The sequence below is a fragment of the Rhincodon typus genome, chromosome 1 (assembly GCF_021869965.1).
Source record: "Rhincodon typus isolate 14 chromosome 1, sRhiTyp1.1, whole genome shotgun sequence".
Lineage (NCBI taxonomy): Eukaryota > Metazoa > Chordata > Chondrichthyes > Orectolobiformes > Rhincodontidae > Rhincodon > Rhincodon typus.
In genome coordinates this window covers 134,504,840-134,528,358 of record NC_063332.1, presented here as the reverse complement: position 1 = coordinate 134,528,358, position 23,519 = coordinate 134,504,840, and the positions used below count along the sequence as shown (strand labels likewise).

Sequence of the window (23,519 nt, the reverse complement as noted above, 5' to 3'; positions counted from 1 at the left end):
TCCCACGTTTCTCACTTCACGAAGATCTCAAAAGTAATGGTAAATGATAATCACTGCTAATAATATACCTATCCTGGAAAGTCAGCAAGTTCCAACAGTGCTCCAATACACTCTCCTCCAAAAGCTGTTGCAGTGACAATTCTTTTTTTCAATTCATTTGTGGGATGTGGGCATCACTGGCTGGCCAGCATTTCTTGCCCATCCCTGAGTGCCCATGAGAAGGTGGTGGTGAGCTGCCTTCTTGAACCGCTGCAGTCCTCCTACTGTGGGTTGACCCACAATGCTATGAGGGAGGGAATTCCAGGATTTTGACCCAGCAACAGTGAAGGAACGGAGAATAATTTCCAAGTCAGGATGGTGAGTGGCTTGCAGGGGAACTTGGAGGTGATGGTGTTGCCATATGTCTGATGCCCTTGTCGTTCTAGATGGAAGTGGTCATGGGTTTGGAAGGTGCTGTCTGAGGATCTTTGGTGAATTTCTGCAGTGCATCTTGCAGATAGTACACACTGTTACTACTAAGCATCAGTGGTGGAGGGAGTGGATACTTGTGGATGCAGTGCCAATCAAGCAGGCTGCTTTGTCCTGGATTGTGTCAAGCTTCTTGAATGTTGTTGGGACTGCACTCATCCAGGCAAGTGGGGAGTATTCCATCGTGCTCCTGACTTGTGCCTTGTAGATGGTGCACAGGCTTTGGGGAGACAGGTGGTAAGTTACTCGCCATAGTATTCCTAGCTTCTGGCCTGCTCTTGTAGCCACTGTGTTAATGTGGTGAGCCCAGTTGCATTTCTGGTCAATGGTAACCTCCAGGATGTTGATAGTGGGGGATTCAGTGATGGTAACACCATTGAATGTCAAGGGATGGTGGTTAGATTGTCTCTTATTGGTGATGGTCATAGCCTGGCATTTGTGTGGCGTGAATGTCACTTGCCACTTGTCAGCCCAAGCCTGCATATTGTCCAGATTTTGTTGCATGTAAACATGGACTGCTTTAATACCTGAGGAGTCACAAATGATGCTGAACGTTGCACAATCATTGGCGAACATCCCCACTTCTGATCTTATGATGGAAGGGAGGTCATTGATGAAGCAGCTGAAGATGGTTGAGCCTAGGACACTACCCGAAGGAACTCCTGCAGAGATGTCCTGGAGCTGAGATGATTGACTGCCAACAAGCATGACCATCTTCCTAAGTATCAGGTATGACTCCAACCACCAGAGAGTTTGTACCCTGATACCCATTTTAACTATCCAGAAACTACAGTGGCCAGACTCCATACGAAACAAACATTGTGTTGTAATTGTCTGTCGTAACTGTGCAAAGTGTCCACAATAACTATTCGAAACTTCATGTCTCAGAGCACTTAGACAGAAAGTCAAACATTATACTTAATTACAATAAACAAGACTGTCAAGTCCAATTTAAAATAAAATTGAGGTTAGATGATTTAGCAGGAGCAGTGTAATGAATCATCAAGTAGGAAAGTGGCAAGTAGGAAAACAACTTGCATACCAACTAGAAGACAATAAGGCACTCCAGGGGAGTGATAATCAATCAAAATTGTACATGGAGTCAATAAAATGAAATTAAAAATCTTTCTCAAAAGCAGCAGATTTTAAGGAGTGAGGCAGAGAGGTGGAGAAGTGCAGGAGGGAACTCCAGAATTTAAGTCATTTGCAGTTGAAGGCATAGGCATCAATATTGAAGTGTATATATAAAAACAAAATCAGGAGCATGCCAGAATTTAAAACTTGGGAATCAATTTTGCTTGCTTTCTTCAGTTCATACTTTGTAAGGCCTTTTTAACAGGACAAACTGAAACACAGGAAGGAGGGCTCAGCACATAGGAAAGCCGTAAATTCACTTCTTGGTAATAGCTGCTAATCTGGCTATAAGAAGTCGCTTTCAAATTAAAGGTAAACAGGAGAAATATTTTACACATTAAAAACTAAACTACTAATTGAAAATTTAAAACCAAACAAATTAAGAACTAAGTAAATAAAACAGACATACAGGGCAAGGCTGTGTACTGTACCTGCAGGGTATGGGAGCTGGTGGACCTCATTGTGGCTCATAGTGGCCACATCTGCAACAAGTGCTGATTGCTTGAGAAAATCCAGCTCAAAGTTGATGAGCGGGAGTCTGAGCTTCGAACACCGTGACACATCAGGGAGAAGGAGACTTACTTGGTCACTGTTTCAGGAGGCAGTCACATCCCTTAGATTAACTACCTCCAATCTAGTCAGGCCAGGGACAGCAGGGTGTCAAGCAAGGCAGGAAGAGGGTTCCAGGAGGTAGTGCTGCAGGAGTGTTAGCCCTCGAGTTTATCTAACAAGGTTGAAATTCTTGTTCCTAGTGTGGATGAGATTGGGGGCTATAGGAAGGATGAGCAAACTGACCACAGTACCATGATACAGAGAAAAACAGAAAGAGAAATGTAATTATAATCTGCAAAAGTATAGACAAGAGAATAAACACAGTCCTGCGTGGATAGGATCAGAAGTCCCGAAGGCAGACTAGAATTTAATTCAGTTCAAGAGTGAGAACCTTGGAATTAGAATGAAGTAAGCATTGAGTTAGCTGAAGAGAACGGAGCAGATAAATTAGCAGGAATGACAGTAAACAAGCAGTGACAGGCACTTAAGGAGGTGATTCACAACTCTCAGCAAAACGGTCCCAATAAGGAGGAATGATTCTAAGAGAGTGATAAAGTAACCATGGCTAACTAAGGAAGTTAAGGAGAGTATTACTTTGAAAGAAAAAGTATATAAAAGAAGGCCAAAGTCAATGATAGCCCCAAAGACTGGGGTAAATTCAGGATTTAGCAAGGGAGGACTAAGAAGATAAGAAAGAGTAAATGAGAGCAAACTAGTGAGGAATGTAAAAACTGACAATGAGAGCTTATTTAAGTACATAAAAACCAACAGAGAGGTCAAGCTGAACACAGGCCCCTTAGAAAATGATTCGGGTGATTAATTGATTAATGGATATGTGTTACAAAGTATAGGGGAAAGCTTTGTTTGCAAGCGGTAAAGGCAGATCATTGTAAGCAAGGGCATACTGATCAAAAAGACTTAGACAGAGGCATACAGGTTACATTGCATAGGACGTGCGCTAGGTGAAATCAACATTAGCAAGATCAGCGTTATTTGAGGTTAGAGTCCATTCATCAGACTGATAACAGCCAGGAAGAAGCTGTTCCTGAATCTGCTCATATATGTGCTCAGGCTTCTTCTATCTTCTGCCCGACGGAAGAGGTTGTAGGAGACCATTACCGGGGTGCAATGGGTCTTTGATGATGTTGGCAGCCTTTCCACGGCTGCAAGCTGTGTAAATGAGTCCATGGATGCAAGGTTGTCTTCCATGATGGTCTGGGCTGTGCACACCACCTTCTGTAGTTTCTTACGGTCCTGGGCAGAGCAGTTGCCATGCCAGGCCATTATGGGGAACCAGGAAATGGAAGAGGTATTGAACAGATGTTTTGCATCTGAAGATACTCTGAACATCCTATTAAGACCACAGAATATGGGGAAGGAATTAAGTACCATCACTAGAGAAGTAATATTAGACAAACTAATGGAGCTAAAGGCAAGTAAATCACTTCACCCTGATCGTTTGCATCCTAGGATCCTAAAAAAGGTAGCTACAGAGACAGTGGATGCATTGATTGCAATCTGCCAAACATCCTTGGATTCTGGTGAAGTACCAGAGAATTGTAAAACTGCCAAAGTGACACCCCATTTCAAAAAAAAAGCAAGGCAAAAAGCAGGTAACATAGCCTATTAATCTAACATCTATTGTTGGAAAGGTATTGGAATCAATCATTAAAGAAGTAATAGATTACAATTTTCTGAATGTTCTGCTAAGCAAGCAGAGTCAGCCTGGCTTCATGAAAGGGAAATCACGACTGACTAATTTATCAGAGTTTTTCAAGAAACTCTCAACCAGAGTGGATAGAGGGGAATTAGTGGTTAAGTTCTAAGTTAAGAGCCCACAGTATTGGAGGCAGTATATCAGCACAGATAGAGAATTGGCCAATGGACAAGAAACGGTAAGTGGAGATAAGGGGTTGATCAGTGCTGGGGCCACAACTGTGTATAATATGTGTTAATGACTTGGAGGAAGGAAGTGAATATATTGTAGCCAAATTTGCAAACAATACGTTAATAGGTGGAAAGACGGAATGCAAGAGGGATACGAACAGTTTACAGGGAGATACTGACAGGTTAAATGAGTGGACAAAAAAAAATGGCATATGCAGTATCATGTGCAAAAATGTGAAGTTGCTCATTTTGGAAGGGAGAACAAAAGAACAGATTGTGATTTAAATGGAGAAAAACTGCAGAAAGTTGCAACACAGAGGACTTGGAATTACTTGTACATGAAACACAGAAATTTAGCACCCAGGTGCAGCAGGTAATCAAGGCGACTAATGGAATGCTGATCCTTATTTCGGGGGAATCGCAGTTTAAAAGTAGGTGCTGGTGAGACCAAATCTGGAGTACTATGACCAGTTTTGGTCCCTTATTTAAGAAAAGGTATCATTTCACTTGAGGCAGTTCAGAGAAGGTTCTCTAGGCTAAACAGATTGGGATTCTACTTCCTGGAGTTTAGAAGAATGACAGGTGATATCATTGAAACATATAAGATTCTTAAGGGGCTTGACAGGATAAATGCTGACAGGATGTTTCCCCTCATAGTAAAGTCTAGGACCAGACGGCATAGTCTCAGAATAAAGGGGCACCAATTTAAGGCTGAGATGAGGAGGAATTTCTTCTCTCAGAGGGTTGAGAATCTTTGGAACTCTGTCCCCATAGCTCTCTGTGGCAACAAGTCCTTCTGAATATTTAAGGCTGAGATAAATTCTTGATCAGTAGGAGAAGCAAGGATTACAGGAAAATGCAAGGAATTTGATATGAGAAATGTCGGAACAACCATGATCCTACTGAATGACTGGGCAGGCTTGAGGTCAAAAGCCAACTCCTGTTCCTATTTCTTATGGTCTAATAATATAAAAGCATTGTATCCTGTACATGCTGGAACTTGAAACAAAAATAAAAACAAAAAGTGCTGAAAAACTCAGTAGGTCTAGTAGCATGCAGAGAGAAACAGAATTAATGTTTCAAGTCAACTTGACTCTTCTTCAGCACTGAAGACAGGTAGAAATCTATGGGTTGTTTGCTGTTGAAAGGTAGGGGAAAGGATCAGGTAGAACAAAAAAGTCAGGGATAGGTTAAAGGGAAGGAGAAATTAAATGAAAGATATACTTACAAAAATATAAATTAAGAACAGAAGTAGACCACTCAACCTCTTGAGCCTGTGCTACCATTCAAATAGATCATGACTGATCTGGACTTCCAGAATTCATTTGACAAGGTACATATAGGTATCCCTGTAACCCAGATGTTTCAGGGATGAATGTAACTGCTGTGGACCTGTCACACCAGTTGGCGAATTGCAGAGGATCAAGGCAATCTAGTAGGCTGGAGTTGATGTGTGCCATGACTAATCTCTCAACGCACTTCATAATTATGGTGGTCAGAGCCGCTGGATGGTAGTCGTTGAGGCATGCTGTATGATTTTTCTTTGGCACTGGATGATGGGGTCTTCTTGAATGCTGGAATTCAAATCACTGTCAAAAGGAGTCACAACTACAGAATCTCAACCAATCTGCAAAATTCAATACTATGAAACTGACTGTTCAACTACGAACGTCAACACTACCAGTTAGCTCCAGTGCAACAGTCGCAACATTCATCTATTCACCATTCACTCTGCTTTGTAGAGTGCTTGGCTTGCACCCCATCCAACATCTTTAACAATCACTTCTTCCAGCACCAAAGTGGCTACAATGCATAAACAAGCATGGCAACACCCAGGTCTGTTCACACCACCACCACATTTACCACCTTGAAGAACAGCTGCACATGACACACACACACACACACACACACACGCGCAAAATCATCTTTTCTTCACTATCATGGAAGTTCCTCTCCAACACCATTGTGGGTCTACTTACACCACATGGGCTACAGTGATTTAAAAAGCAAATCACCACCACTTCCTCAAAGGGAATAAGGGATGGGCAATGTCTACTCATGTCTTGTGATTGTATAAAAAATTTAAATAAACATGGCCAGCAATTACCAGCATGTAGATGAGAAAAGTATGGGATCAAGAAGGCAGCTTTTAAAAATAATCAGATGAAGAGTAATGAAAGTGATCCCAGAAAGAACAGCAACTTATAAAGCAAAAATTATCTGCAGTTGTTCGTTAGCTCGCCCAGCCGGTTGTCCTGTGGTGTGCAGTTGTTTTGTTACCCTTCGAGGCAACATCATCAGTGCAACCTCTAATCGAAGTACTGATGTTCTGCTTCCTTCCAGATTTACATGATCCACTAGTGTAATAGTTTTGTTGTTTCCAGTTCTGTTGTTTTAGCAGTGGTCTGTGTACAGGGTCTATTTCTATGCGTTTGTCAATGGAGTCCCATTTGAAAACTATGGTTCCAGAAATTCCCTTGCATGTCTGGTGTTCACTTGTCTCAGTCGAACTAACAGCCCTCATTGTCTGTATGTATTGAGGCAAGTGAATATTGGTCATGTCTTTTTACTGCCAACTGGTGTTCATGTATCCTGATCGTCTGTTTCCTCTCTTTTTATCCAATGTAATGTTTATTGCGCCCACTGCGTGGTAGTCTGTATATCATGTTGGTCTTGTTTACTGTCGGTATGGGGTCTTTAGTCTTTGGTAACATTTGGTGCGGTGTTGCTGTAGGTTTGTGTGCAATCATGATCTTATGCCGTCTTAGGAGTCTGGTAGTCATTTCAGATATATTTTTGATGTAAGATAGCGTTGCTAGTGTCTTCTGTTGTACCGTGTCCTCTGACTGTCGTTTGTTTTGTTGTCATTTGCAGAAAAAACTCCTTGGGTATCTGCTGTCGGTGAAAACTTTGTGGAGGAGCATCCGTATATGTTTATTTCTTTGCAAACCAGATATGATTTATGGCAAATGAATTACAGGAAGACCGTATCGATATTTGGAAGAATGTTCGTATGATCAAACTCAGTTTTAAGGTGCCTTTGAAAAAAAATGTAGCTAGTAAAAAGTACAGATCGCAGTAATTTCAGAATATTGTGGAACAGTGCATGTTATATAGTGTACACATCAAAGTCTAAAACACCATTAGATACATTTTATGCAGGTATAGAAATGGATTAATTCTGTGTTGTCAGAGTATTTACTAAAACAGAAGTAAGATTTGAATATCAAAAAATAGAAGCCAATTTTGTGTTTGTATAAGGTGGCAAAACTGTCAGTGATCATTGTCATTTCAACTGAGGAACATTGTCTGCACAAGTGCAGATAAGCATGGAAATCCAGAAGTTATTGTCAGTGATTGCCTGCTCCTTAAATGAATGCACTGTTGAAGTCTCTGCAGATAGCAATCTTGAAAAGAGAATCACTTGAATCAATGTGAACTTCCCTTCCCACACTGCAATATCACTATTTAAAATACCTCAAGTAAGTTACACATTAGTGAATGAATAAGGTGTAGCTGGGTTTTAGCGATGTCCTGAGCCATATCCACTTTTGAACAACCTCACTGGCCCTGAAAAACTAATATTTGTATAACTGCCACATTAAAATTAAATATTGATACAAATTTGATTTGTTTTGAAATGATTATTATACTTTCACATCTACCTGATAAACATGAGTTTTGATCTTAATTTACACTCTGTAAAAATCTATAAATGTGAATGATAATCAATGCATTTTGTCTGCTATGAGAATCCTTCAGGATGATTGTCTGCTCGCTTGATTGATAATATAGCTATTATCTCATAATCCTCTAATTCTGGTGTCAGAATCGAACATTGGGAAAATTGAAACCCTCATTTTAAAAGAAACTGCTAAAACTTACTGGATAGTTTTTTTTAAAAAGATTAACCACGGTTACTGCTGAATGCAAAATCCAGGCGAGAGCCTCTTTGTAGGCATAACTGCACAACATTGCCTGCCAAATTGTTTAGCTATAAATCATTCATTAAATACTTGGTAATACAGACTGTAAACAGGCTAAAAGAACATAAGTTGAATATTTTGTCTTGCACTCATCAGAACTGGATGGCTAGGATAAAACAAAGGACACAATTTTATACAGAATGAGGACGGGTACTAATTGACCAGGCTGTCATCGGCTTGACAATACTGCAAGAACAATAAAATGGCAATCTTAATTCTCAAAGCAGGCTGATACATTCTGATTGGTCAAGATATTGCACAGGGATGCAGAGGGTGACTACCTCCACAATTCCATTTTTGTAAAAAAGATGCAATGTATGTATAAATTCCTGTGTCTACAAAAAAAAGATCCTGAGTATTTATATACATAGCTTCTAGAACACGCAAATGTATCACACCACAAGCCCAGCTAATGATCATAAATTGATTGCTGCCGTATCCTTTTGGCATAGTTCAGATTATTTAACAAATGATTTCCAATAGCAGAATCACACCTGATGGTGGACATACTTTTCTGAGACTTGCCAGCATGGGCTGATTGAGCATGAGCACATGCTCAACGGGACGTGTTGTTTGATAAAGCTTGTTACCAATTTAAGCAGCCTGCAATGTGATGTATTTGTATGTGGCAGAATCTTACATATAAAAATATTCAGGACCCTGGTTTACATCGACAAAAAGGATTTGTGCATTGTACTTTTTTCAAAGCAAAAAGGGGTCATTGGGCATGTCAAACATTGCCACCTTCCCAAGACAACACCCTGACCAACCAGATCTACCTGCCTTTCGTGAGAATTCAGATTGACAGTTAACTGTTCCTGCTGCATCCCCACTCCAATATAGCTCAACCAATCATTGCCCTCTATTCATGCTGTATAACATAGTGTCTCTTTTTCTAAGTCTGTTTCTTGCAACCTAGTTCTGGTGAGTGCAAGCCAAAAAGATTCAACTTCTAAACTCCCTCAAGCATGTTTAAAACATTGTGATTAATGTTTTACTTTTTGGCTCAGGACACAATAAGGCATTTTTCGACTGACATTATTTATTTTGCAATAAATAGGAGGCATAAAATTACTATATATTTGATACAAATGTCAGTGAAACTATCGGCTCAATGTTTTCAGGCATAGAGGAAGGTTAAAGCATGGCAAATACAGGTAGGGATGTAACGTACAAATTAAAAGGTGGTGATGTTGAAACTGTGTCTGCTCTTTGCATAGCTGCAGTACTATGTTGAATTGAAAGCAAAATACTGTGGATGCTGGAAATCTGAAACAGAATGCTGAAGAAACTCAACAGGTCTGGCAGCATTGGGAGAGAGAAAATATAGTTAACAGCGAGTCTGGAATGACGCTTCTTCTGAGGGTTTTTTTTAGAAACGGTCAAAAGTGTTTTGGTTTCAGTTTCATTTCCAGTATAAACCAAATACAGCGCAGTAGAGGCTGCAAGTTATCTTTTCTCACTCAGACAGCAACTTTTCTGAGAACACTGTTGTGGAATTTGGGCAACATAACTCCTTGATAAGGAAATGAGCTCTGAATTCAATAATTGCATGTCAAGATGGAGTACACAAGAGGAGAAACATTAGTGGGAGTGCTGGGAAGCATGTTAGAATAGTTACTTCAGTATTCAAGAAGGCTTCTTCTGCTCCTCTCAAGTTCCAGACTATACAAGATTAAATTCTCTTTATACTAGATCAGAATTGTGAACCGAATTATGTGTTATTGTATTCAGTAATGGTTATTATTTATATCCACTGTGAACTGTGGTACATATAAAATGTATGCCTACTTCCAATGAAATCCACTAAAAGTCTTTAACCCACTACATTATGGAATAGCTTACAAAATCCATTCCTGAACAGCCGAGACTTCCCACTCTCTGAAAAGTGAGGAGGCAATAATAATACACCTTAGTACAAAATCATGCTTTTGCTTAAGAGTTGCATAATTTTTTCTTTCTTCTTGAGGTCTGTACCCAAATGCAGGTCAGACCCACAACAATTCAGCCTCCACTACAAAGGGGGCAAGGAGGCAGCTCCTGAATCCACCTGAGGCAGAATGAGATAGAACCCTGTGCTGTTGGCAACAGTCTGATGCACAATGGTCATCCAACTGACGGAGCCAATCAACCATCCCCCAGATTTGTTAAGGCTGATCTTTCAGGAAAGATAATAGTACGTCAATGCCATGGTAACTATCGTACAAAATGTCAATGAGTCCACAGACATACAGATTTCTAAGTCAGTAACAAGTAACACCGGAACAAGAACAGGAAGTGCTGTAAAAACTCAGATGTAGCGGCATCTCAGTGTCAACTGTAGGACACAAAGCTGCTAGAATCTGTTCCACAATTCAATCTGATCACAGCTAATCAGTATCCTCTCTCTGTTCGCCTTGCTTTGTCTCCACAGCTCTTTAAAATACATGGCTAGAAAAACACACACGTTTAAACTTTAAATTTAGTAGTTGAGCTAGCAACTATAGTTTTTTGAGTGAGAAAGTTTGACATTTCCATCTTAGCTTGCATGAAAACAGTTTTCGTATTTTTTTCTCCTGAATGGTCATTGCCTAATTTTGAGGAATATGCCTGTGCTTCCTAAACATTCTTATCAGCAGAAAAAGTTCTCAAACAATCCTATAGAATTTCTTTCAAAACCTTAAAATCAACAACTATAATCACCCTCTAACATTCTACATTCCATGGTTTACACAATTAGTTTAATACTAAATTCTTGGAGCATTTATAACATGCTGGTTTTTATTTATTTAGCAAATATAAATTCCCAAAGCCTAGCTTCATTTGCTGAATTTAAAGTATTTAATCCACCGCCAAGTCAACACCGAAAAAAATTCTTCTGAAGAAGAAGGGTCCCGACCCGAAACATCAGCTTTCCTGCTCCTCTGATGCTGCCTGGCCTGCTGCGTTCCTCCAGCTCCACACTGTGTTATCTCTGACTCCAGCAGCAGCAGTTCTTACTATCCCCTCCACATTTCCCATTCCTTGATGGAAAGGATTTCTGCTGGTAAATCTTGCCAAGGAAGGCTCTGCAAAATATTGTTCCTAAGGTAAACTGCCCAGAATCATGCAAAGCATTCTATATGTTGTCCAATTAGTGCTCTGTGTCACTGCAGCCTGCAGCAAACTTTCTCCACTGACATCACATTAAAATATCATTACAATCACCTGACTCAAAGGGAAACAATTTAAATGCACTGTAATCATTTTTTAAATTCTTACTCTGTTGTGTAGTCAATTGCTATATTTCTTAATATCAAAACTAATAAGTGAACTTCTTTTGCCTATCTTTTTTCTTTGTCATTTGGTTCCTTATTAGACTCTGATTTAGCCTTTTTCACTCTTGTTCTTTTCTCATTTCTTAATCTTGTTGCTCAAGTAGATAAATCATTGACTGATGTCCCAGTGACTCTGCCCTTGACACACTGTTACAAGTTCAAAACTTCCAGCAAGTTACAATGCAAAAAGTTGAGGAGAATTTGCAAACAATCTAACAGCATGGTACACCTGGTATTATAAACGTGAATACAAATATATTTTCATTATGTTCAAGATCAGTGGCAAACATTAAAAAAGTCAAACAATCATACCACTAATATGTTTGAATATCAGTAAAAATCTACGTGTTTAATTCCAAAATAGATCACCAAAAGAGTCGTTACACAAACAACACCCTTCTTGTCTTGGGAAAAACCCCAAAGCAAAATGTGACCAGCATTTTTTTTGCAGGCAGGACTGGCAACCAATCGCCCAAAAACTGAGAAAATAAGATGAGCTGTTTTGGAGATCTTGATAGTATGTAGTAAATAATATTATTCAATTCTAATCATGTATAATGAAGCTTATTTTAGGCGTGTTGCGTACCTGTTCAGAAACAGCTCTGAAGAGACAAGATCCATCCTTAGCAATTCTCTTTCGATACAGACCCTGACTCCTCAAGTATTCATCAAGGAGAAGTTCATTGGGGTGAGTGGTGCTGTTGCAACGCTCCACGGCCTGGCAGATTTTGCCTTTACCAGCAGCACCGCCCCTCTCCATCTCAAGTGGCCACCTCACGCCCGCTCTGCGAGCACATGTTCAGATTGACTCCTCACCGCGCGTTCTGCTCCAGCACCGAGTTCCCAAGCTCGAGATCCAATTATCCTGGAGTCAGAGACTCAGTTCGTGCTGCCATTTGTTTTGACAGAGTGCATTCTGGATGATGTAGTCGCCCTTTGTAGCACTGTTGCCCTATCGCGCAGGCGCCTGTTTACGAAAAAACTACAAAGTCCAAAGTGCATCCTCGGATGGTCGACGAAAGTTGTTCCGTTCAGTAGCGTCGCAGTAAACACAAAGTATTGGAATAAGACTATGTTTAATGGGAGCTATATGTTAAGACTGAAGCTTTAGATTGATAAAGTGCAAGGCCTAAGGAAGGAATTTCCTTTAGCTGAGGTGTAGCCACTACCGGAGAAGCGATAGAAAATGGAGGGTTCACAATAGGCTAAACATTGACAGAGCGCTGAGTTCTCAGCAGCTAGAGCAGGTTATAACGGAAGGGGTGGGCTTCCTAGTGGAAGTGTCGCTTTGGGCCAGAAAGTATGGTTTAAATTCCAATCTGCCGTCGATGTATCATAGTTTGTCTGAACAGGTTGAAAAGAGATGGGTATGGGCAAGGTGGAGCAAAAAATAAGGAATTTAAAATCGGGTGTTGTCAGTCAAGGGAGGCATGGTGACTCGTTGAGCGGATTAGGGTATTGTTTGGATACGGTGAACAATGGAAAATAATATCGTGAAAAATGGAAAAGTAATCCAAAATTAATGGCCGTTGTCAAGTGTGGCAGAAATCCGAAGTATGGATGAAGTTTCCGGCAACATTGGAGCTGAGGCAGGATATATTTTGAAGCTGGTTTTTGACATCAAGAGGACAAGAAATTCAGTTCAAGCTAAAATACAACACTCTTGTGATCAGTTAACCAAATCATGTCACTGCAGCCCTGAAAAACACTGGGATTGGTGGTGAAGTTACGCAATTTATGTTTTGACCTTAAAGCAATGGTTACGCTTCCAAGTGTTTAATTGGAGAAAATTATAATTTATCAAAAACTCTATCAGTTGCAGTGTCTGACAAGTGATGATGAGGTTGAGTGAGATGCCATGAATGAGATTGAAAACTGACATTCCTTGGATGATGTCGTAAAGGAATAACAAACACAATAAAATAAACGAACAAAAACAAATTTGCTGGAAAAGCTCAGCAGGTCTGGCAGCATCTAGAAGTAAGAGTTAGAGTTAATGTTTCGGGTTCAGTGACCCTACCTCAGAACTGGTGGTGGCTGGGAAAATGTCAGTTTATGTGCAAAAAAACGGGGAATATGATGGGTAGGGAGTAAACGATAGAATAGAGCCTAAAAAGAGAGGGAAGAGCAGTTGGACAGACAAAGAAGTCGATAACAATTGGGCTGGAAGGGTCAATAGTTGTTAATGGGGACTATTAGTGACTAACAACAGGTAGTGTGTAATGGCAGGCAATGTGGTAATAAGGCCTCATGAGTGGGGCAGAAGACTAGGACATGTGAGAATTTCAGCCCTATAATTATTGAATTTGATATTGAGTCCGGAGGGCTGCAGGGCCCCTAAGCAGAAAATGAGGTGTTGTTCTTCCAGCTTGTGTTGAGCTTCGCTGGAACACTACAGCAAGCCAGAGACAGAGAAGTTGGCCAGGGAACAGGGTAGTGCACTAAAGTGGCAGGCAACAGGTAGTTCAGGGTCTTTTTTGCGAGCAGAACGTAGATGTTCTGCAAAGCAGTAACCCAGCCTACGCTTCGTTTCCCCAATGTAAAGGAGACCATATTGCAAGCAGCGAATGCAGTAGACTAGATTCTGGGAAGTGCCGGTGAAGTGTTCCTTCACCTGGAAGGTACGTTTGGGCTCTTGAATACGAGGGAGGGAGGAGGTCAATGGGCAGGTGTTGCACCTTCACTGGTTAAAGGGGAAGGTGCCATTGGGCTGTGGGGTATGTTGGGGGTGAAGGAAGCGTGGACCATGGTGTCCCGGAGAGAACCGTCCCTGCGGAAGGCGGACAAGGGAGGGGAATATGTCTGTTGGTGGCATCTCACTGGAGGTGGTGGAAATGGCATCTAATGATCTGTATGTGGATGCTGGTGGGATGATGGGTAAGGACAAGTGGAACCCTATTGCTGTTGTGGGAGGGAAGAGAAGGGGTGAGGGCAAAAGTGCAGGAGATGGGTTGGACCTAGTTGAGGGCTCTGTCGACAACAGAGCTGGGGAATCCTCAGTTGAGGAAGAGGGTGGATATTTCGAAGGCTCCCTTGTCGAAGTTGGCCTCATTTGAACATGCAACGGAGACGGAGGAACTGAGAGAATGGGTGGAGTCTTTACAGGAAGTGGGGTGTGAGGATGTATAGTCCAAGTAGCTGTGGGAGTTACTGGGTTTGTAGTGGATATTAGTGGCCAGTCTATCCCCAGAAATGGAAACAGAAATGTCAAGGAAGGGAAGGGAGGAGTCAGAGACAGACCAGGTGAAAGTGAGGACAGGGTGGAAATTGGATGTGAAATTGATTAAGTTTTCCAATTCCAGACGAGAGAGGGAAGCAGCACCAACGATATCATCGATGTATCGAAGAAAGAATTATGGGTGGGGTCCGGAATAGGACTGGAACAAGGAATGTTCCACATACCCCATGAAGAGTCAGGCAAAACTAGGGCCCATGCAGATACCCATGGCCACCCCTCTTACCCGAAGAAAATGAGAGGAGTTAAAATAGAAATTGTTGAGGGTGAGGCAGAGCTCGGCCAAGCGGAGGAGGGTGGTGGTGGTGGTGGGTGGGGATGGTTCAGGTCTTTGCTCCAGGAAGAAGCGGAGAGCCAGAAGACCCTCCTGGTGGGGAATGGATGTGTAAAGGGATTGCACATCCATGGTAAAGAGGAGGAGGCTGGAACCAGCAGACTGGAAGTTTTGAAACCGGCGCGAGGCATCAGAGAATTCGTGGATGTATGTGGGCAGAGATTGGACCAGGGGAGAGAAAACTGAGTCAAGGTAGGAAGAGATGAGTTCTCTGGGCCAGGAACAGGCTGAAACAATGGGTCTGCCCTGACAGTCCTGTTTGTGGATTTTAGGGAGAGATAGTAGCGAGCTGTGCGGGGCTGGGGGACTATCAGCTTGGAGGCTGAGCGGGGTGCGATCACCGGATGAAATGAGATAAGTTACCACAGTAGATATGTGTCATGGTGGGGTCATGGTCCAGGGGAATGTAGGAGGAGGTATCTGAGAGTTGGCCCTCAGCCTCTGCAAGGTAGAGGTCAGAACACCAGACTACAACAGCACCACCCTTATCAGCAGGCTTAATAACAAAGTCAGGGTTAGATCTGGGTGCACGGAGTGCAGTCAGTTCAGAGAGAGATAGGTTGGATTTGGTGAGAGGGGCAGAGAAATTGAGGTGACGAATATCACATCAACAGTTCTCAAGTGCAAGCTGATAGTTCCCCAGCCCCACATAGCTCGCTTCTGTCTCCTCCTAAAAATCCACAAACAGGACTATCCAATCCCTGCCCAAGTACATCCATGATTCCTCTGACGCCTCACGCCGGTTTCAAAACTTCCAGTTTGCCAGTTCCAGCCGCCTCCTCTTTAACATGGACATGCAATCCCTTTACACGTCCATTCCCCACCAGGAGGGTCTTTGGGCTCTCCGCTTCTTCCTGGAGCAGAGACTTGAACCATCACCACCGTCCCCTGCTTGGCCGAGCTCGTCCTCACTCTCAACAACTTCTCTTTTAACTCCTCTCATTTTCTTCAGGTAAGAGGGGTGTCCATGGGTACCCGTGTGGGCCCTAGTTATGCCAGATTCTTCCTGGGGTATGTGGAATATTCTTTACTCCAGTCCTATTCCAAGCCCCATCCACAACTCTTTCTCTGATACATCGATGATATCATCGGTGCTGCTTCCCTTTCTTGTCTGGAATTGGAAAACTTAATCAATTTCACCTCCAATTTACACCCTGCTCTCACTTTCACTTGGTCTACCTCTGACTCCTCCCTTCCCTTCCTCGACATTTCTGTTTCCATTTCTGGGGATAGACTGGCCACTAATATCCACAAACCCACCGACTCCCACAGCTACCTGGACTGTACATCCTCACACCCTGCTTCCTGTAAAGATTCGATCCCACTCTCTCAGTTCCTCCCTCTCCATCGTATCAGTTCAGATGAGGCCAACTTCAACAAGGGAGTCTCCAAAATGTCCACCTTCTTCCTCAACCAAGGATTCCCCAGCTCCGTTGTCAACTGAGTGGCCCTCAACTGGTCCGACCCATCTCCCGCACTTCTGCCCTCACCCCTTCTCTTCCCTTCCACAACAGCAATAGGGTTCCCCTTGTCCTTAACTACCATCCCACCAGCATCCACATCCAGAAGATCACCAGACATCATTTCCGCCACCTCCAGCGAGATGCCACCACCAGACACACATTCCCTTCCTTGTCTGCCTTCCGTAGGGACCGTTCCCTCCGGGGCACTTTGGTCCACTTCCTTCACTCCCAACACCCACCCCCGCAGCACAACGGCACCTTCCCCTATAACCGCCAAAGGTGCATCACCTGCCCATTTACCTCATCCCTCCCCAGTATCCAAGGCCCTAAACATATCTTCAACAACATTTCATCTGCACTTCCCAGAATCTAGTCTACTGCATTTACTGCTCACAATGTGGCCTCCTCTACATTGGGGAAACAAAGCGTAGACTGGGTGACCGCTTCGCAGAACATCTATGTTCTGCTCGCAAAAAAGTCCCTGAACTACCTGTTGCCTGCCACTTTAACGCACCACCCTTTTCCATGGCCAACATCTCTGTCTCTGGCTTGCTGCAGTGTTCCAGCGAAGCTCAATGCAAGCTAGAAGAACAGCATCTCATTTTCCGCTTGGGGACCCTGCAGCACTCCAGACTCAATATCAAGTTCAATAATTTTAGGGCCGAAACTCTCCCATGTCCCAGTCCCCTACCCCACACACCAGGCCTTGTTACCACATAGCCTGCCATTACACAACACCTGTTGTTACTAATACTCCCCATTAACTGTTGACCCTCCCAGCCCAATTGTTATCAACTTTTTTGTCTGTCCAACTGCTCTTTCTTTAGGCTCTATCCTATCGTTTACTCCCTGCCCTGTCCCCCTCCCTATTTTCTGCATATAAATTGACATTTTCCCAGCCACCATCAGTTCTGAGGAAGCATCACCGGACCCGAAACATTAACTGTGCTTTTTGCTTTACAGATGCTGCCAGACCTGCTAAGCTTTTCCAGCAACATTTGTTTTTGTTCATGATTTACAGCATCAGCAGTTCTTTTGGTTTTTATTTAGGTTAAAATAAAGAACTGCTGGCAATCTGAAACAAAAACAAAGCTTTGGAGAAACTTCACAGGTCTGGTAGCATTTACTGAAAGAATGACAGTGTTAATGTTTTCAGGCAAGTGACCTTCTGTTAGAACTGAAAACAGCTGGAAAAGGATGCTTTTTATGTTGATGGGTGGGTAGGAAGGGATGGGGTTAGGAAAGAAGTGAATAGAATACATAGAGATGGTGCTGAGAGAAAAAAAGGACTTGCTGATGATAAACCAAGGAGGAGATAAATGCTGAGTAGGTTGCTATGTGAAGTGGGAATGGTTGAAAATGGTTTGGCTGTGCTAGGAGCAACCGATGCGAAAAAACCTCGGGGTGTTGAGGTGGATAATGAACGTGGAGGAAGGTGTTCATATTCTGAAATTGTGAAACTTTATGTTGAGTTCTGAAGACTGTCAGGTATCTTGGCAGAAGGTGAAATATTGTTCTTTCAACTTGCGTTGAGTTTTACTGGAGCACTGCAACAGGCCTGATTACAGAAATGTTGGCACTTTCTGGGTTTTTTTTTCAGATTTCCACCATCCGTAGTTTGTTGCTTTATTTTTCATGGCTTAGAGAGATATGGACCAAATGTGGGCGATTGGAACCGGCTGAGTGGGCAGCATGGACCAGTTTGGGCCAAGGCCCTGTTTCCATGCTGTGTTATTCTATGAATCTATCTTGACCTCTCAGTCCATCGGCACTGCCTCACACTATCTTAAGGCCTCCTGCTGAGTTTTACTTCATTCTTCAGCCTAGTTCAAATTTTTAACAATAAACCTTTCCTGTTACTTTCAGGAAAGCAAGTTGCAACAATTCAGAGATACCCACACCCCACTGGAATCTTCCTCCCCTCCCAATCCATCCCTTACTCTAATCCGATCTCTTGTCAGGTGTTCACCATACCTTCTGACCTTGTGCTCTCTTAACAATCTGTACTTGTAAAAGGGCTTAGTTTTATCTCATTATGCCACCTTTTCAATGAATTTTAGGCATGACATGACATCAAACTCTTCTGTTTCCTTTGCCTCAGTGCCCATTTCTCTTGACAGGAGTCACTATCCCACTGGCGCATACACCTGCCTTTAACACTCTCCTTCTACCTGGACGTCTCCCTCTGGTCTCATATCTGCACTTGACCTGATCATTGAGAACTGTCAATGTGACATCAGTCTCCTTAATTTCTGTGCTCTCCTCAGCCATTCTGACCTGTCTCCCTCTGAACCTGCTCATCTCTGTGCACTCAGATCCAACCTGACTTTGCATTGGAATCTGCCAACAAGGGTGGTGCTGTTGTTGTCTGGCGTACTGACCTCTACTGTGCAAAGGATGAGTGTCAGATCACTGTCACCACTCCTACCTTCCCTGAACCATGACCCCTCCATTGATCATCAAACTGTTGTTTCTGTGATGATCAAAAACCTCATCTGGAAATCTCACCTCCCAGAACTTGCCATCTCATAGTCCCCTAACCCTATATAGTCTGCTTCTGTCTTCTTCCCAAAACCCAAAAGTGGTGAGCAGATCCATTGATGGTGGCGACAACAGGGTAGGCTTTGTCATGTGCTCCCGGTCACCTGGCCAGCCACATTCTTCTTTTTTTCTTGTTTCTTCATTTCTCTTTTGTATCAAAGTTCACCTTTTCTACGGCTGTAGTACAGAAAGGTGGTTGCGAGGATCTGCTGCACGGCAACAGCATGATGGATACGAATGTTCATTCCTCGTGGCCATAGCAGCCACAGCTTTATCAAAGGCTTCATTGTGGATGAGTCTGGTCCATTCCTTCTGGCAGCAGTGCAGCGGTTTCAGCTGTGACTATAGTGGTAGCAGCATGGTGGTTCTAGTTAATTCCTCATTTCCTTGCGGCTATTGCAGCAATGTGGGGCTTTGGGCAGCAATCGATGCGGCGAAGACTCCAGCGTCGGCAACTTGATGGGTCCGGTCTGTCCCTCTTTGCTATGGCAGTGATGCAGCGGCAGCATGGTAGGTCCTGTGTTGGAAATCCTTGCTTTGGCGGCCTCGGGCAGCGTCTGCGCTCCATCCCTTGGCCACTTCATATTACCAGGAGCAAAAGATGAACTTTGTCATAACTTGTCTCAATTATTTCTTTTTATAATGTCGGTAATTAAATGGTACCTGTTTGTGGTAACTTATACAATCTCACTGTATTTTCATAAATATCCTACTCTTTCCAATGTTTCAGCCTGTTGTTCTTAACAAAAAACACCAAAGAGCTGCAGATGCTGGAAGTCAGAAACAAAAATAAAAATTGCTTGAAAATCTTAGCAGGTCTTGCTGCGTCTGTGAAGAGAGAGCAGAGTTAAGGGTTTGGGTCCAGTGACACTCCTTTAGAAATGATCGTGTATAGGAAAAGGTCAGTCTATATGCATTTTTGCTAAAGATAGGGTGAGAGGGAGGAATGAATGCTCAGTGGAAATGGAGCCCAGAGAGAAGAAAACAAGTGGGTAGACAAAAGAATGTTTAGAGGCCAGCCTGGGAAAATGAATAGCTATCAATGGGGACCATTAGTGGCTGACAATAGGTTGTGATGGTAGCAGCTCATGTGATGACAAGGCCTCATGTGTAGGAGTTGGGGTAAGGACATGGGAGAAGGTGCTCAAGTACTAAAATTGTTGAACTCAGTATTGAGTCCAGAAGGCTGCAAGGTTTCCAAGTGAGGAATTAGGTGCTGGTCTTCCAGCTTGTGCTGAGCTTCAGTAGAACACTGCAGCAAGCCCAAGACAGAGATGTTGGCCAGGGAACACTTTTTCCTAGCTAAATTCAGTTCTGAAGAAGGATCACTGGACCCAAAACATTACCTGTTCATTCATTCCCTATTTCTTCTTGCGTTAGTTCAGTGTTTTTTTTTCTCCCATTGTCCAGTCCCTTCCAACTTGCAGTCGCAATTCTTTTGATGCCCTACATCGGTTTTAAACTTTCCAGTTTTCTGGGACCAGTTGCCTCCTCTTCGTCATGGATGTGCAGTCTCTCTACATGTTCATTCTTCATCAGGGCTCTCTGCTTCTTCCTTAAAAGAAACCCTGATCTGTCCTCATCCATTTCATTCTTCTTCTGCTTGGCCGAGTTCGTCTTCACTTTGAACAACTTCTCCTTTTAACTCCTCTCACTTTCTTCAGTTCAGAGTGCAGCCATGGGTACCTCCATGGATCGCAGTTATGACTGTCCCTTTGTAAGTCATGTGGAACAGTCCTTGTTCCAGTCCTCCTTGGGTCTCCTCCCCGCAACTCTTTCTCATTGGCATCATCAGTCCTGCTCCCCACTTTCAACCGGAATTATACAAGTGTTGCTTCCAGTTTCCATCCTTTTCTCAGGTTCTCTGGTGCATCTCTGACTCCTCTCTTCCCTTCCTTGACATCTTCATTTCCATATTTGGGGATAGGCTAGCCACAGATATCCATTACAAAACCAACTCCCACAGTTACCTTGACTATATGTTCTCGTTCCCTGCTTCCTACTTGGACCTCATTTAATTCTCCCAATTTCTCCAACTCCATACTATTTGTTCTGATGATGCCACCTTCCACAGAGGTGCCTCAGACATATCCACCTTTTTCCTCAACTGAGGATTTCCTGCCACCGTGGTTGACGGGTCCCTTGGCTGTGTCCAACCCATTTCGCACATTCACTCTCACCCCTGCCCTCCCACAAAAATGAACGGGACCCCAGGCCTCACTTTCCACCCCACCAGCCTCCGTATCCGAAGGATTATAAGCCACCGTTTCCACCACCTCCCGCGGGATGTCACTATAAGACACACATTCCCCTCTCCTCCCTTATCGGCATTCTGTAGTGCCCATTCCCTCTGGGACACACTGGTCCAATCCTCCTTCACTCAACACTTCCTCACACCCCACGGTGCATTCCCATTAAATCGCAGAACGTGGAACACTTACCCATTTACCTTCTTCCTCCAGATATCCAAGGTCCCAGTTACACCTTCCAGGGTAAAGCAGCAATCTAATCTAGTGGATCTTCTGCTCACTATTTGGTCTCCTCTGCATTGAGAAGATGATAGACAGACTGGGCGACTGCTTCCTGAGCTCCCAGTTGCTACCACTTCAATACACCGCTGTATTCCCATGCCAAAATTTCAATCTTGGGCACCATCTTCATGTATTATATTCAATCTTTCCCCCAGACGCCCATTTGCCCACCCCACTCCCATCATCAGCATAAATACCACCCATTCCGACCTGCTTCCAGTTCTGACAAACGGTCACTGGACTCAAAGTGTTAACTCCCTTTCTCTCTCTACAGACCTTGATTTTCTCTAGCATTTTGCTTTTGTTTTAGATAACAAATAGGATCTTGCCACTTACCCTTTTCATGAACGTCCTTGTTTTTACCATTTTCTCAACAAAGTAGCATCAGCAGCAAATTTGCTGCAACTTTCTGACAAGAATGTACATATAACATCACATTTAATTTCCAACATTAGATCTGTTGAGCAAAATAGATGTTTGGGGTACACAATAGTAAGTGTTGGAAATTTGGGATCCCTATTTCGTATTCCATACTTAGTATTTCCAGTGTAGCATGAAACCTCGTTTAAGTGTTCCAGTAGTAATTAGCCTTTACATGTGTAAACAAAAGTTATTGCAACCACACTATCCTATTATGAATACAGTGATTTGGAAAAAAAGCAGTCTCTGTTCCTAGAAGAAATGAAAACTAACTTTCAAATGGAGGTGAGCCAGGGAACAATAGTCATCTGACGTCATGAGTATCTTCCCCATAGTCATTGACCAAAAGGATTCAGATGATTGATTGACACTGCGTAAGCTACCAGCCCTTTAGAAATAGAGTATATCAACAAGTGCTTAGGGGCAAAGGGGTCCTTGTAGGTAGCACTGCTTGACAGGGAGCTGTTTTCTCCAAGTGGAAGATGGGCCGGAAGAGGAGGAAGAATATCCAGAGAAGAGTTCCTTCACAGTTTGGCTAGAGAGCAGTTTGCTTCCTTTGCAACTTTAGTGAGACTGACAAATTCCACCAGTTTATCCTCTGGTTTCAGTGAGCCACCCCCATCTGTAACAGATGTATATTTGCTTCATCTAATTAACTAATGTATCATACCTAAATCGTTGCTTCTTAAATTGCATAAACTAGTCGAAAATTGTTTATAAATGGCTGATTGCCTATACTAGTTCATTGTGATCACAAACCCCCAAAATCAAATGAAAAGGAAAATTATTTTTTCTATTGTTTATGCAGCAGTTTTATCTAATTTCTCTGCCTTTTCAATTCTAGTAATGTGGCTGTAGCTAATTCAAGGGGTTGATATTGGGGAAGAACTTCTTGAGAAAATTCTGCACAAGCATCAGTGGAACTTGCATTTTCCTTTTGAGACCTTCTTTAGGTGTGCAGCCCTTAGTTGACTAATTACATTCCAGAGGAAGTGGCTCTGTTTGAAGACGGAATATTTGTTTTCCTTGTAAATGATTGGACATATGGAATTTTAGAAGTTGCATTTGGAGCAGGTCCTTCTGATGCACCAATATGACTGTGAGCAGCCATTCTGCCCCTGGAATTAACCCCATCACTGGAACTTGGGAGATTTTTACTGTGTGGGATATTTGTGTTATCAGATTGCATGATTGATATTGTATTGATCGAAAACAACCATCTAACTAATCTCATTTTCCAGCATTTGACCCACAGCCTTATATGCTTTGACATGGAAAGTTTACTTCTGAATACTTCTTCAATGTTATGAGAATTTCTGCCTCTACCACCCTTCACAGGCATTGAATTCCAAATTCCCACCACCGTGAGTGAAAAAAATTCTTCTTGCGTCCCCTCTAAGTCTTTTGCCACTTTCCTAAAATCTATGCTTCCAGTCATTGAACCCTTCACCAAAGGAAACGTTCTTTCCTATCTACCCTGTCTATGCCTTTTATAATTTTATACATGGCAATGACATCCTCTTTCCTCAGCCTCCTCTGCTCCAAAGAAACCAATCCCAGTCTGTCCAGAGATAGTAGGAACTGCAGATGCTGGAGAATCCGAGACAACGAGGTGCAGAGCTGGATGAACACAGCAGGCCAAGCAGCATCATAGGAGCAGAGAGGCTGAGGA

At 42.8% G+C, this 23,519-nt stretch overlaps 1 protein-coding gene across 1 annotated transcript in view; it reads right to left on the bottom strand.

Annotated features, from left to right (window-relative positions):
- otud4 (OTU deubiquitinase 4) overlaps positions 1–12,251 on the bottom strand; it is a 101,552-nt gene extending 89,301 nt beyond the window's left edge. The window contains exon 1 of the mRNA XM_048607301.1: positions 11,910–12,251. Coding sequence (XP_048463258.1) covers positions 11,910–12,083 — 174 coding nt within the window. The 5' untranslated portion in view covers positions 12,084–12,251. The remainder of the gene's footprint in view (positions 1–11,909) is intronic.
- Between the last annotated feature and the right edge of the window lie 11,268 nt (positions 12,252–23,519).